This window comes from Pogona vitticeps, chromosome 1 (genome assembly GCF_051106095.1).
Source record: "Pogona vitticeps strain Pit_001003342236 chromosome 1, PviZW2.1, whole genome shotgun sequence".
Taxonomy (NCBI): Eukaryota; Metazoa; Chordata; class Lepidosauria; order Squamata; family Agamidae; genus Pogona; species Pogona vitticeps.
The window spans coordinates 163400984-163417541 of record NC_135783.1 but is presented as its reverse complement, the minus strand read 5'-3'; the positions used below and the strand labels follow the sequence as shown (position 1 = coordinate 163417541).

At 43.9% G+C, this 16558-nt stretch overlaps 1 protein-coding gene across 1 annotated transcript in view; it reads right to left on the bottom strand.

The window, feature by feature from the left end:
• LOC110083217 (cytochrome P450 2K1) overlaps positions 1-16558 on the bottom strand; it is a 43828-nt gene extending 27270 nt beyond the window's left edge. Inside the window, exon 1 of the mRNA XM_073004277.2 lies at positions 13784-16558. Within this exon, the coding sequence (XP_072860378.2) occupies positions 13784-13966 (183 nt within the window). The 5' untranslated portion in view covers positions 13967-16558. The remainder of the gene's footprint in view (positions 1-13783) is intronic.

The following is a 16558-nucleotide window of genomic DNA, read 5'->3' as shown; positions in this document are numbered from 1 at the left end:
TCAGAAGTCCAAGCAGTCGTAAGATTGAATTCACATGACGGAGTGAGCTCCCGTCACTTGTCCCAGCTCTCGCCAACCTAGCGGTTCGAAAGCATGCAAAATGCAAGTAGATAAATAGGGACCACTTCGGTGGGAAGGTAACAGCATTCCGTGTCTAAGTCGCATTGGCCATGTGACCATGGAAGATTGTCTTCGGACAAACGCTGGCTCTATGGCTTGGAAACGGGGATGAGCACTGCCCCCTAGAGTCGAACACGACTGGACAAAAATTGTCAAGGGGAACCTTTACCTTTTTACCTTTATGGAACAACTGATTGGTTCAAAATTGGGAAAGGAGTATGACAAGGCTGTATGTTGTCCCCCTGCTTATTTAACTTATATGCAGAATACATCGTGCAAAAGGGAGGACCGGATGAATCCCAAACTGGAATTAAGATTGCTGGGAGAAAGATCAACAACCTCAGATATGCAGATGATACCACTCTGATGGCAGAAAGTGAGGAGGAATTAAAGAACCTCTTAATGAGAGTGGAAGAGGAGAGCTCAAAAATTGGTCTGACGGTCAGCATGGCCACTGGTCCCATGCAAATAGTGGGGGAAGATATGGAGGTAGTGACAGATTTTACTTTCTTGGGCTTCATGATCACTGCATACGGTGGCAGCAGCAGTGAAATTAAAAGATGCCTGCTTCTTGGAAGAAAAGTGATGACAAACCTAGACAGCATCTTAAAAATCACAGACTTCACCTTGCTGACAAAAGTCTGCATAGTCAAAGCTATGGTTTTTCCACTAGCAATGTATGGAAGTGAGAGCTGGACCATAAAGAAGGCTGATCACCAAAGAATTGATGCTTTTGAACTGTGCTGCTGGAGGAGCCTCTTGAAAGTCCCCTGGACTGCAAGGAGAACAAAGCTATCCATTTTGAAGGAAATCAACCCTGAGTGCTCACTGGAAGGACCGATCCTGAAGCTGAGGCTCCAATACTTTGGCCATCTCATGAGAAGAGAAGACTCCCTGGAAAAGACCCTGATGTTGGGAAAATGTGAAGGCAAGAGGAGAAGGGGACGACAGAGGATGAGATGGTTGGATGGTTTCACCGGAGCTACCAATATGAATTTGACCCAACTCCGGGAGGCAGTGGAAGACAGAAGGGCCTGGTGTGCTCTGGTCCATGGGGCCACAAAGAGTCGGACACGACTAAATGACTAAACAATATACAGTGGTGCCCCACATAGTGACGATAATCCATTCCAGGAAAATCGTTGCTATTCGGAATTGTCGCTATACGGAATGAAAAACCCCATAGGAACGCATTAAACCCCGTTTAATGCATTCCTATGGGGGAAAAAACTCACTGCTATGCAGAAATCCTCCATCCGGCCGCCATTTTCGCTGCCCGGTATGTGAGGAAATCGCACGAAAACACTGCGGGTGGCTATTTTGTTTACCTGGTGGCCATTTTGGAACTGCTGATCAGCTGTTTTCTAAACATCGCAATGCAATAATCGGTAAACGAAACGCTTACCGAACATTGCAATGCGCTATCTAGCCATTAAAACCATCACAATGCGATCGCTTTTGCAATCGCAAAATCCACATCGCTATGCGGATTCGTCGTTAAACGGGGCGCTCGCTATGTGGGGCACCACTGTATTTTATGTTCTTCTTCTCCCTCCCTTTTTTGTCCATTCCCCTTATCTCCTGTACCCCTAATCCTATCCCTAGTTTTTTTTAAAAAAAATAAAAACAAAAAAGGGAGTCTCTAGACAACCCTGGCAAAGACCTAGAGACTCCTGGATTGGTATGTCAGGCAGCCAAACACACTGCTCAGAGGTCTGTGGGGGAATTTCTTGCTAAGAGGCTTTATAAGCAGTTTCTGTGCAGCCATTTCCCACTTCTGCTGAGAGCTTTCGATCTGTCTTGTTGAGCTCTTTGAGTAGCCAGGCAGCAGTTATTCACACTTGCAGTGGGCAAAGCATTACACTTTTATTTCATTATTATTTAAAATATTGTGACTTTGGGGAGGGCTTTCTTTAGGCGGGTACATTTTCTTTTCTTTTAGTTTTTGAGGTTAGCGTTGAGGTAGGATGGGTGGTTTATCTCTCTCTTTATTTTACCCTCCCCCCATTAATATCTCTCTCTCTCTCTATCTCTCTCTCTCTCTGTGTGTGTGTGTGTGTGTGTGTGTGTGTGTGAGAGAGAGAGAGACTGAGTGAGTGAGTGAGAGACAGAGAGAGAGAGAGAGAGAGGTGGGGACCAGGTGGGTTCCTTTTCCTTTTTTGATATTTCCTACTACTTCCTGTACCAGCCTTTTTCTCTTTTTAAAAAACTTATTTTTTTTCTTCCCTAAATTACCTATTTGGTTGGCTCCAGTTCTGAGTTACCAAGAGTGACTGTGATTGAGGAGGTAGCAGTTAGAGCACCTGAAAATGAAGGGAAGTCAGGTCTCAAAGGGGAAGAAGCCCCTCAATAGGTCAGCCACCCTCTTCCTCCTCTTGTACACTTGAAAGCTGAGCTTCCTCAGGTGCTGCTCTTCCTTCAGGAATCAGAGCAGTTACTGATTCAAGAGGATCCAGAATCCTCTCACTCCTCTGAACCAGTAGTGCCAGAGCAGATTTCCCCATCACCACCACCCCTGTCCCCAGACTCCTCACCTAAATCCTCCCAAACCAGTACCACCCAGTCTTCCGAGGCTAGCAGCATGCAGAGTCAGGCAGAGCATCCCTATTGGACCATTTCAACATTGTCAGTTATGACCCACACCTGGTGTGTTAAAAGCTATCCCTTGAAAAGTCTTCCTCAACTGTCCTCTGCCAACATCTGGACAGGCACTGCCTAAGCCTCCTATCTGGGGAAGGTTGTTTGTTGCCGTGGTGGTGGTGGTGATGAAGAGATTAGCACCAGGGGGAGAAGTGGGGATGGAGAAGGAGGCACCGCCTTTGAAGAAGACTGCCACAGGGGTTGGTGTGGGTGGGAGCTTGAGGAAGGTCACGCTCCAGGATGTAGTTCCCATTGGGGCTGCAGCCACCTTTGGCGGATGGTCCAGGGGCAAGACACAGGAGGTGGGCACTCCAAGAGGATTGCCCTGCTCAGGCTTCCACTGTTCATCATGGAAATCCCAGCTTTCCACTGTTTGCTCCATTTTTTTGCCTGTCCTCCCTGCCATTCTATTGCAGGTGCAACACGTGGAGGCTCAAGTGATGGGGGGAACACCACCAATGAGTTCCTGGCTGACAATAAATAAATAAATAAATAAATAAATAAATAAATAAATAAATAAATAAATAAATAAATAAATAAATAAATAAATAAATGTTTACGGCCATACATGAGCACATGACCACAGATGCTGGGAGAAACATGTTGGCAGCACTGAATGTGGCAGGCTTTTAGGGCATTGTGTATATGGTGCACAAGTTACATCTTGTTGTACACAGCGCCATAGGTGTGAGGAGCCACATCAAGCCTGATTGGGATGCAGGTACATGGGAGACAGCGACACTCCTTGAGAACTGCTGCCAACTGGTGGGCCACTTTTTATGCCACTCTAAAGCTGCCCACTGGCTGCATGAGAGACAGAAGGAGTTGGTGCAGGAGGAACATGTTCTTCTGATGGACCTGCCAACCAGGTGGAACTCCAGATACACCATGGTGTCCTGCCTGGAGGAGCAGAAAGCCATTTTGGAGGACATCATGTCCTCCATGCCCATTCTACTTCAATGAGGAGAGGTGGGCATCAGTGTCCAATTTGTGTTTGTTTGTTTGTTTGTTTGTTTGTTTGTTTGTTTGTTTGTTTGTTTGTTTGTTTGTTTATTTATTTATTTATTTATTTATTTATTTATTTATTTATTTATTTATTTATTTATTTATATGCCGCCCATCTAGACATAGTCTACTCTGGGTGGCTCACAACATACAAGATAAAAACAATTTAAAATATACACAGTTTTACATAGATAAAAACAGAACGATATAAATATAAAATCATAGAATTGGAGATATGCTCCCATCTGGATCCCTTAACTGTGGAGAGGCTCTTATTCATAAAGGTGAACCTTCCTTTTTTGGGCTTCCCCTCTTAGAACCCAGTGAGGTAGGGATCCCATGCCAGCCTCTGTCCCTTATGACACAGTGGTTAAACTGCTGTACTGCAGCCAAAACTGTGCTTACAACCCCAGGTAGCCATCTCAAGATTGACTCAGCCTTCTATCCTTCTGAGATCGGTAAAAGGAGTGCCCAGCTTGCTGGGGGGGCAATGTGTAGCCTGCATAATTAACTTGTAAACTGACCAGAGAGTGCTTTAAGTGCAATGGGGTGGCATATAAGCAGCATGCTTTGCTTTTTTTTTTTTGCTATGCCTCCTCAACCTGCCAAATACAAATCCACATCTGTCAATCCCTTCAGCCTCTCTGCTGCCTCTGCCACTCTGGGAAATTGGTGTGCCTGCCTCTCTCCCACCTGTGCCACTCAGGGGGTATAAACCTACATCTCTGCCAGCAATCTGTGCCACCCAGGGGCATAAGCCTACCTCTCTGCTAGCAATCAATGCTACCCAGGGTACAATCCTACCTCTATGCCAGCCACCTCTGAAATGCAGGGGAAACAAACCTGCTTCTATGCCAGATACCTCTATTGGAGGTATTGGAAGAAAATGCCTATGCCTGTCTACATGCCACTTCTGTGAGTCACAGGAACCTGGCAGTAAGAAACCTACTGTAATGCAGGAGAAAAAAGAAACGTGCCTCAATTTCCCGGCCATTCCTTCCTCTAACCCAGAGGTCTCCAAACTACATCCCATAGGCCACAACCGGCCCGTCTTGCCTTTTTATCTGGCCTGGGCATAGGAAGAGGAGGGAATGTCCTCCCCAAGTGACAGAGGGAGCACAGGCAAAAAAATAAAAATAAAAATAAATGGATCCAAAGACAACAGGGGTAGGGTCTTGGGTCCCCCTTCCCTCATTCAGCCCTGGAAGATGTGTAAAATATATGATGTGGCCCTCATACTGAAAAGTTTGGAGAGCCCTGCTCTAACCCACAGGAGGAAAGAAACCTTCCTCAAAGCAACCCATGTAACCCAAGATAGGAAATAAATCTGCCTCAATTTCCCCACCAATAATTTCTCTAACCCTGGGGAAGAATTAAACCTGCCTTAAAGTAACCTATGCAACCCAGGAGGAGAAGAAAGAAAGCTGCCTCAATTTCCCCACAATTTCAAGTTTAAGAAACCATTTCCCCCAGCAGCCACCTATCTAACCCAGGAAAAGAAAGAATGTTTAAGAAACCAATTTCTGCTCCAGCCACACATCTAACTCAGGGGAAGAAGAAACTGCCTGTCAGCCACCCTGCTAACCTACGTAAACAAGAAGTCCATATGCCGCCTTAAAATTATTTTCGAGCAAATATGCCCCTCTGTGAGCCAGAAGAAAATGCCAACACCTGCCACTATGCCATATCTGAATGTCAGAGGAAAATGCCTATACCTGCCACTATATTACCTATGTCTTTCTGCAACCTCTGTCACTTTCCTGCATGTCCCCTTTTTGTGGATGTATAACTCAAACATCCTAACACCAAACTTCGCCAAACATGGCGAGATTGTAGAGGAGAGTCAGGGGAAGATTCTCTGCAATTTTGTTTCTAGATGGCAGGAGGTTATTTTATAGGGCTTTAACAGCAAGATAAATGGACAAATCAATTCATCTAATTGTTTACAAATAATAAATTTGTGATTCATGATTGGTTGGTCTTGATGAATCACAAAGTGCAACAAATCACAATTTTTATGGTTCATGCCGATCTCTAAAAATAATGAAACATGGACACTGACTAAGCTACTAACAGGCAGGAACACCACTGGGTGCAAATATGTATTCAAGCGGAAAAAAGTTACAAATGGAAAAGTGGAACACGACAAGACAAGTCTAGTTGAAAAAGGGTTCCTACAAAACAGTGGAGGAGACTTCAATGAAACCTTTGCTCCTGATGTCAAGCACAGCACAATAAGAATGCTCCTGAGTGTGGCAAACTCCAGAAAGAAAGAAGTAAAGCACTTTGATGTCAAGAATGTGTTTTTAAAGGGAAAATTACTATTAAAATTTTGGTAATATTAAATTTACTCCATTACTATTCTTTCTTAATAGAAATATTAAGTGAGCAAATTACAGATAAAAAGGAAATAAAAGGACTGAAAGTAAGAGGTCATACTTTTAAGCTCCAGGCTTTTGCAGATCATCTAGTTATTATATTGGAGGATCCAATGGACTCAATTGAAGACCTGATGGAGATGCTGATGAATTTTGGTGATACGGCAGGAATGAAAATAAGCCAAAAGAAAACAAAAATACTTTTTAAAAAATATGAGAGATCAAGAAAAAGATCATCCAGCAGATTTACCAAAAAACACCAGGCTGGGTATCACCCATACAGGCCTTTACACAACCTAACCCCATGACAGAAGCAGAACTTTTAAGATATCAGGATCTATTAAAAATGATTGTGAGTTAAGGTCCAAAGAAGAGTTAGAAACACAAAACATATATCTAGACTGGTGGTCCAGAACACAAGTGGAATCTAGGCATAGAAAAGATAAAATAGAGGGCTTTGACACAGAAGAAACGACAGTCAATAAACGTCTGCTGGGCTCGAATGATAAAGTAATTAAGAAAATGTATGATTATTTGCTTGAAACTAAAATGCAAGATGAGATGATAAAAGCATGTATGGTTAAAAGGTAAAGGTTCCCCTTGACATTTTTTTAGTCCAGTCGTGTCCGACTCTAGGGGATGGTGCTCATCCCGTTTTCAAGCTGTAGAGCCAGTGCTTGTCTGAAGACAGTTTCCGTTGTCATGTGGCCAGTGTGACTAGGGAATGCCATTTTACCTTCCCACCAAGGTGGTCCCTATTTATCTACTCGCATGTGCATGCTTTCAAACTGTTAGGTTGGCGAGGAGCTGATACAAAGTGATGGGAGCTCACTACATTGCGTGGATTTGATCTTACGACTGCTGGTTTTCTGACCCTGCAGCACAGGCTTCTGTGGTTTAGATTAGATGGGCACAGAATATAGGATATAATATTGATATTGATAAATGGTTGCAATATGGAAAAATAACATAAAGCTCACAAATTTGGTAAATTTCAAGGAGAACATATATAACATATTTTATAGGCGGCATATGACTCTGAAAGAATTGTCAAATATTTATACAGAGGTGTCAAATGTTTGTTGGAAGTGTGAAGCACAAGAGGGAAGCTTTTACCATATGTAGTGGACTTGTAGAGTAGCGAAACAGTACAGTGGTTCCTCACAAGATGATGTTAATTCATTCCGCAAAAATCGCTGTTTTGCGAAAACATTGTTTTGTGAAACACGGTTCCCCATTGGAATGCACTGAAATCTATTTAATGCATTCCAATGGGGGAAAATTGCTGTCTTGCGAAAATCGTCCATAGAAAACATCATCTTGCGAAACGCAGTTCCCGACTGGAATGCATTGAAATCTATTTAATGTGTTCCAATGGGGGGGGAGACCGTTTTGCGAAGCATCAGTCTAAAAAAAAGTTTTGCAAAATGCGGTTCCCCATTGGAATGTATTGAAATCTATTTAATGCATTCCAGTGGGGGGGAACCGTCTTACGAAGCATCAGTCTAAAAAAACCAAACACACTGTCTTGCGAAGCATAGACCAAAACATCGTCTTGCGGAAACCTTCCATAGAAAGCATCATCTTGCAAAGTGCAACAGGGCTCTCAAAAACCCATCGTCTTGTAGATTAATCATCCTGCGAGGCATTCGTCTTGCGAGGCACCTCTGTATTGGATAGCAGTACATACTCTGTTACCAAAAATACTGCTTTGTAATGTTCCACTAACCCCAGGATTGTTTAAGAATTCTTTATGCTAATAATTAGAAGAAATTGGAGATACCGGAGGTAGTTGGCAGCAGCAAAGTGGCGTGTGCTGCCTCATCGGTTAAATCTAACAGCAGTTAATCCATGGGGCCATGGGACTTTTGGAGCCCGATCAGGACTACTAACTGAAGCTGTGTGATGGGGTGATGCCTGGGCAGGCTTTGGGTGGGGCAGGGACAGGCCTGGTTGGGGATTAGCAAAAGGTGGTTGTGGAGGTGTGTTGTTTGTTTTTGAAAACAAAAGGAGACAAGCAACACTTATGTGTTTTGTTATTGATGAAGAAAAGGGATGGTGGTTGTTGTTGACATAAGATAAACCCTTCAGTCTCAAGCCGTGCAATGGGGGGATGCCTGGACAGGCTTTGGGTGGGGCTGGGACCAGCATGGTTGACGCTTCCATGCCTGGACGGGTTGGGTCAGGTCTGGTTGGGGTGCTGAGCCAGAACCCATTTGAAAGCATGTAACTGCAAGTGGATAAATAGGCACCCCTTCAGTGGTAATGTACTAGTAACAGCAGTCTGTCGGGCACTGAGGTAGTTGGCAGCCGGAAAGGAGGCTTTAGAGTCCCATTGGAGAACTGAGGTATCTTGGCAGCAGCAAAGTAGAATGTGTTGCCCCATCGGGCACTCAGGCACATGGCAGTAGGAAAGTAATGGGCACTGAGGCACATGGCAGCAGGAAAGCAGGCTCTTTTGGCCCCATCAGGGCGCTGAGGTAACTTGACAGCAGCAAAGTAGAGTGTGTTGCTCCACCCAGCACTTAGGCACACAGCTGCCGGAAAGAAGGCTTTTGGGCCCCATCAGGGCACTGAGGTAAGTTGGCAGCAGCAAAGAAGAGTGTGTTGCCCCATCAGGGCCATGAGGCAAAAGGCAGCTGCAGGAGACTCTAGTCTTCTTCTTCTTCTTCTGCAACATCACATTTGCCTGCAAAGTTACATTTCTCCCCAGGAGGCAATTGAGGTTGTCAAAGCAGCAGCAACAGCAGGAGAATAGGGTCCGACTGCAAGGTGCTACTAACGACGGTTAATCAGGGTGGCTGCTGGGCTTCTCGAGTGAAAGATCAGCAGTTCGAATCCATGCAATGGGGTGACCTGAGCTCTTGTCCCTTGTTCCTGCTTCAGCAATGAGACAAGTGGCCACCTGCTCGGCCTTGCCCTTTGAACGCCGGCTGAGGGTCATGGCAGACCCAATGGGTGCCACATCGTGAAGCATGGCTTGCCTCATGCTCCTGGCTCCAGAAACCCCCGTGGCTGCCCTTTTGAAAGGAGGTGCCTCCTCCTGCCTCCCCTGGAGCTGCTCTTTTCCCTCTCCCAGACGGCGTGGACGAAGTGCCTTCCCTGACAGGAGCCGTGGGTGGTGCCTCTCTAGATGTTGGCAGAGGGCACTGGAGGACAGATCCCTGGGATCTGACCCCCTCCAGACCAATCCAAGGCAGGTATTGCAGTGTGCCTGCCATGGGTCATCGCTGAGCATCTAGAAATGATCCTACATGGCCCCTCTGCCATGTTTGCCCAAATGAGGACCCACTGCCTGCCCCTGACTGCTGGCCTGGGAAGAACCCTGTGTCCCAGGGGTGCTGCTGGTCTGGGAGGAGAGAACAGATGACTCTGGGGACAGGGGTGTGGGGGCTGTGAAGCCTCCCTTCCGTTACTGGTTCCAAATCAGACAGGGGAGCTTTGGAAACCAGTAGCTCCTCAGATTCCTCTAGGAAGAGGAGCGACAGTTGTTTTTGCACCTCTGGAAGCTTTGGTTCCACACCTGCCTGCAAGGCCACCTGAGGAGGGACAGTGTCACTGGTTATTGTAGATGTGGGTGTGCACGTGGTGGTCGTGATGACGGTGCTGCTACCTAGCCTGCGTAGCTTCACAGCCTTTCCCCCCTTGGATTGCCCCTGAAGAAATCCCTTCATTTTCTACTGCCTGCCTAACAAACCAACTAAACAAATAAAGCAATGGAGATTGAGGAAGGAAACTAATAGAGGGTCAGAGGGTGTGTGTAAATTTTATTTTTTCGAATGATGGTGGTGGAATTCTTTTACTAAAATGTGACCCGCCTGCCTAAACAAAGTATAATGCATAGGTCGGGGAATGGGGTAAATTACCCCAAATGGGGTAAAAGTGAAAATCCTGGGGGTAATGAACAGAGTGCTACCCCTCCCTCCCTCCCACCCCCACCCTCTGCAGCCAAACATCAAATTGTAAGCCACCTCTCCCTATAATGTAATAAGGGAAATTTCCTCCCCAACCCACTGTGGCAGAGAAGCCAAACAAGTCCAAAAAGAAAAGCTCTGCCAGCTAAATCTCAGTCAGAGATGCCACCCCAATAAGTTTTAGAAGAAAAAGGAATGATAGATCCAGCCACCCACCAAGTTCCCTGAGAGACGCAAGACTTCCTAAAATGAACTTTTGAAAACTGAATAATCCTCCCACCTAGACACGCACACACAACCAATTTGGGGAAAGGAAAAAATGATTCTGCTAAAATAAACTTTTGAAAACTGAATATAAAGGAAAAGAGGTTCCACAGTCACACGACGACAGTTCTCCCCCCGGATCTCTCTCTCTCTCTCTCTCTCTCTCTCTCTCTCTCTCTCTCTCTCTCTCTCACACACACACACACACACACACACACACACACACACACACACACACACACACACACACACACACACACACACACACACACACACACACACACACACACACACACACACACACACACACACACAAGCCTCTAGGGAAAAAAAGGTTTGATTGACTTGAAATAAAATAAGCCCTTCCGATGAAGTAGCCTAAGCTACCTGAAATCTATCCCCAAATTCCCAGTAAAGTTGATGATGATTGATGAATGATGATGAAAAAGAAAAATATAAGCCTTTACTTTGCTGTTGCAAAAGCAAAACCGCCAGAGCACCAGCAAGCCAGCGAGCAGCAACTGTTGTCACTCCGTAGAGCACAAACAGAAGTGGGGAACGGCTCATCTGTACTTTCTTTGTGCATGGCCTTCCTTTCAGTTCCTATGTTTGTACTTTTTTCCCCAAGGTCCTTTCTGAGTTTTTTTGTGCAGGCACATTGGTCTTTTTTTGCTGTCATACATCTTTTTATCTTGTTAAAATTGTTTGTAGTTATGCCTTCAGAATTTCCTTTTTTTGAAACTCTCATCCTTCTTGGACTCATTTTCTCCTGTCATGGGACCTTACTCATCCTTGTTCTGAGTTTATTAAAATTGGCTTTTTATAAATCCAGCATGCTTTTGTTTCCTTTGAAATCCAGAATTCTAGTAGAACATGATCACTCTCATCCAGAGCTCCCCTTACTGCCACTTCTTCTACCAAGTCACCTCTATTGGTTAGAATCAAGTCAAGGATAGCTAGTTCTCTAGTTTCTTTCTCCACTTTTTGCAAGAGAAAATGATCAGCCACACAAACCAGGACTTTCTTGGAAGGACCATATTTGGCAGAATTTGCCTCCCAAAATATATCCAGATAATTGAAATCTCCCATCACTACCACATCATGTCTCTTTGAAATCCTTGCAATTTGTTTTTCAAAAGTTTCATCTGCTTCTTCTTCTTGATTGGGTGGCTGATAGTAGACTCCAGCTACCACGTTTCTTTTGTTTTTCACCTGAGTTGTTGTAATCCAGATCCTCTTGATAGGACTACCAAGCTCATTCTCCTGTATTTCCGTGCAAGAATCTGTATTTTTGATGTATAGTGTGACTCCACCTCCTTTTCTATTCTTTCTGTTCTTTTTGCACAATTTATATTATTCAGTTGCTGTATTCCACCCATGGAAGTCATCCCACCAAGTTTCAGTTTCCCCCATTAAGTCACAGTTACCCTCCTGAGATTTCCACGTCTTTCAGTTTGCTTCCCATACTCCTGGCATTCATATATAAGCATTGGGGACTTTGATTTGTGACTGCTTTCCTTCACAATTTTTATGAAGATTATTATTAGGCGGCACAATCTTTTCCTCGTACTGTGCATAAACTATAATCTATCTTTACTTCTGAGCTTGTGACTCTCTCTGTCTTCCAATTCAGTTTAAAGCCCTCCTGATAAAGTTCTCAATGCTTTTGTCAAATACATCCTTCCCAGTCCTTGTAATGTGCAATCCATCACTTGCCAGCATTCCATCTTCCAGGAAGTGTAGACCATCCTCCCAAAACACAAATCCCTCATTTTGCCACCACATTCATAGTCAGTCATTCACCTGAATTATTTTCTTTTTCTATTCCTCTTCAGAGTGGATGAAGGATGAGAAGACTATCGGGTCCCCAAAGTATTTGAGTTTCCTTCCTGAAGTTTCAGAGCCTGATATGATTTCTTTCTACTGTAGTTCCTCTTGGCTGTGTCATTTGTTCCCACATGGTTGAGAAGAAATGGTTATTATCTCTGGCTTTTTGAGTGATGGCCATCCTTCCATCACATCCCTGATCTATCCTTCAGGAAGACAGCATACCTTAGGGATCCATGAATCTTCCTGCCATATTTGGTCTAAGTCCCCATACAATACTCTCCTTATAAGCGAATAGAGTTTTCAGGGTCAGTGGGATATTTTAGAAGTCATTTCACCAGCTTCACTGCCCATGTGAGTTTCAGTGGCAGAGCCAGGGAACTGAGCACAGGTCTACTGAGTTCTAGTTCATTATTTTATCCACTATACCACACAGGGTACCCAATGCCTGTGTATAACATAAATCATACTAATAATTATGTGCCATCTTCTTGATTCTGATTTAAGGCAATTCTTCCCTGAGTTTTATGGATACAAAATACTCAAAAGGGGTTTTCCAGTCCTGTCGTCTGGTGGCGCTCTTGGATCCTGCAGCTTGCCCAAGTCTGGACAGGTGGGAGGGCAACATAAACCCATCAGCCACACTCCTTCTGGTTAATCTCAGCAGGGCCCTCCCCTGGCAGGCATAGGAGGGATTTAAATTCCAAGCCTTTGGCTCTGCAGACTGCCATTCCAACTTACTGAAGTGTACATTGCCTTTCTTTAAATAATTCCCCCATTGCTCAACCTCAGCTGTTAACAATCCTGTAAAACAACAATATATTAATTGCTGTGGGCAGAAGCTGCTGTCTGAAATGCTTCTTTCTCCCAAGGTTCCTGTGTATTACTCCTATTGGTCCAGGATTAGGGAAAGGAGACAGTCCTGGGGGTGGAAATCTGAGAGGAGACATAACTGGCTGTGCTGGCTGACATGAGCTGGCTGAGAGAGAAAAACTAGCCCTCAAAGGGATGACCAAGATTTCACCCTGCAAGTTGTAGCCTTTTCCCACCCACCTTCCACCATCCCCAAGTAAGGTAGGCATAGAGAAAGACAAGGCATGATGCTCCTCTGATGGAGGAGAAAAGCAAAGTGTTTGGGAATTGGTCACTATGAAATGAATGGCACAAAAATGCATGTGCTATGGAGTGGAGTAACCATCCCCATACAGCATGCTTTGACAAATGGGAAAACAAGCCTTTCTTTCCAGGTAGGCTTGGTAGTGCAGTGGAATGTTGAAAGTGCAGCAGCACCGATCAGTGGCTTTCCCCTGGGACCAGAGCATCCCCTTCTCCAGATGGCCCAAGAAGAATCACCATCTCTCTCTCATCAGCAGTCATCTTTTAGCTCATCCACTTGGCAATTCTCATCCCATTCAGCCTATTCTGTTCATCCTCTTCTAGCTGTTCAGATACCAACTTTCCATTCATTTTCTTAACACTGGTTCCTCTCACAGAAACAGAGCAACTGCAGAATTAAAGAAGTGCCAATAAATCTGTGCGCAGCATGCATTATGCACATTGTTACCAACACTAGAGGCTGAAATATAAATATACATATATTTCCCTGCCACGGAAGGAAAGGAAAGAAAAACTTACCTTCACCATGGTCATGTAAGGCCTTTTCTGATCCATTATGAGAAGATTTCCCACAAGCGGCAAACACAAGGGTCCTGGTGGAAGAAGCTGAGAACTCTTGTTCCAGAAACTCCCAGTTTTCAAAACCAAAATAATCATAAAGGTAAAAAGGAGAAGTATGGGAACAGGAACAATCCAATCCATTTTTATTTGGAAGCAGTTTTCTCTAGTGGTTACAATAGAGCTTGCAGTACAGTGTAATCAAAGAAAGTGATCTTCTAAAGTGATACTTACGAAGAAATTTTATATACAAATATTTATTTCACTAGACATTCTTTAGGTATTTGGTCTGGGGAATCATTAAACATTTTAATGTGATCAAAATTGTTCCAGTTTTCCCCAGATGACTCGTCTCGGCAATGATTCATTTAAAAAAAAACCCACACACAACAGACCAGAGATCTACAGTATTTGAGACCACAGACTTTATGTGTGGAAACATGTGATCCTGAGATAGTCTTTTAACTCTTAAAAGAACAAAACTCTCTGGAAATATTTTTTTTAGTTTGCTTTCACAACCTCTTTGGTTACAAAATTCCCCTCCAGCATAGACTGTGCCCATGAGATAACCTTTCTTTCAGTTACAGTATTTGTTTGGTTGACTTTTGACATGTCATTCTCTTGTGAAATGCAATGGTCATTTGGAAATGACATCTTATCATTATTTCCATCTGTAGATGCCTGATGGAAGTGGCCACCCATCGTAAACATTGTGTCTAAGTTACACTTAAGCCTTATGCAGTATTTGCCTCTCAAATGGGTAGTGGGAATGTATGTGTCAACATTAGGTCCTGCCCAAAATATCTCTTCCCTGGAAAATGAGGGCAGGGCTTTGAGGATGCCCACATCCCCAGCTCCTATTTAGCCCTCTGGTGAATGAACAGGGCTCAAAGTGCAATGCAATCTGATCTAGTTAATCTTAACGGTTTAAGGCCTTAACCAAACCACAGAGTGAATAGTAACTTGTCTGTCAGCAACTCTACTTGCACCTGAGTTCACTTTTGAAAAGTAGCTGGAAGTTAAAACAAAAGTCTCAGATATGCTCTGTGGCACCTCTAGACCAGGGAAATTTTTTGCCTTTAACTCCCCCAAATTTTATACACGCTGACATTAACCCCCTTGATTTGAAAGGAAGGAAATGATACATTATTTGAATTCAAAATCTTATTGAATCTACACAGGCTGTTTATCGAACTACCAGGATATATTATCAGTATCAATGGCTGCCAGGCTATGTACCAAACTAGCAGGATGCACCAAATTTAATAAAGATGTGCACTATTTTTGCTGGAACACATTGCACACCAGCCATGGGGTGTTATAGGGAGTAGTAAGGTGTCGAACGTGCCTAGCAAGTTGCATTAAATTTTTGCTAGCTCGCAGAGGATTTAATCATAATCAATGGCTGCTAGAGTGGGAAAGGTGTACGAGCAGGCTGTATATTGTCCCCCTGCATATTTAACTTATATGCAGAATACATCATGTGAAAGGCTGGACTGGATGAATCCCAAACCGGAATTAAGACTGCCAGAAGAAAGATCAGCAACCTCAGATATGCAGATAATACCACTCTGATGGCAGAAAGTGAGGAGGAATTAAAGGACCTCTTAATGAGGGTGAAAGAGGACAGCGGAAAAAATTGTCTGAAGCTCAACATCAAAAAAATTATCATGGCCACTGGTCCCATCACTTCCTGGCAAATAGAAGGGGAAGATATGGAGGCAGTGACAGATTTTACTTTCTTGGGCTCCATGATTACTGCAGATGGTGACAGCAGCCATGAAACTAAAAGGCGCCTGCTACTTGGGAATAAAGCAATGACAAATGTAGACAGCATCTGAAAAATCAGAGACATCATCTTGCCGACAAAGGTCCGCATAGTCAAAGCTATGGTTTTCACAGCAGTGATGTATGGAAGTGAGAGCTGGACCATAAAGAAGGCTGACCACCAAAGAATTGATGCTTTTGAACTGTGGTGCTGGAGGAGACTCTTGAAAGTCCCCTGGACTGCAAGGAGAACAAACCTATTCATTCTGAAGGAAATCAACCCTGAGTGCTCACTGGAAAGACAGATCCAATACTTTGGCCATCTGATGAGAAGAGAAGACTCCTTGGAAATGACCCTGATGTTGGGAAAGTGTGAAGGCAAGAGGAGAAGGGGATGACAGCATATGAGATGGTTGGACAGTGTCATCGATGCTACCAAGATTTTTGACCAGACTCCAGGAGGTAGTGGAAGACAGGAGGGCTTGGCGTGCTCTGGTCCATGGTGTCATGAAGAGTAGGACACGACTTAACAACTAAACAACAACAACATTTATAAAGCTTATCAAATAAATTGAAATCCTGGACTTGTTTCCTCCAAAGTAAACCACCCTCAGAAAAGCAGCTATACATAGGAGTGCAGACTTTTATTAGACATTTTATACACATTTTATACACTACATAAAGTGTATACACACATTTCACTTATTTGAAATGTATTGTTGGAAAAAAGTTTGACGGATAGCATGACTTGTCAGAGAGATAAGTAATGCAAATTAAGTGTGGGTTCTCACTAGAAGCTAAATGCAGTAGAGATTAAATTTTGAAGGTTGCTTTTTTCATGGTTTTTTGAAAGAGTGAAGTCAGTCAGTCAGTCAGTCAGTCAGTCAGTCAGTCAGTCTCTCTCTCTCTCTCTCTCTCTCTCTCTCTCTCACACACACACACACACACACACACACACACACACACACA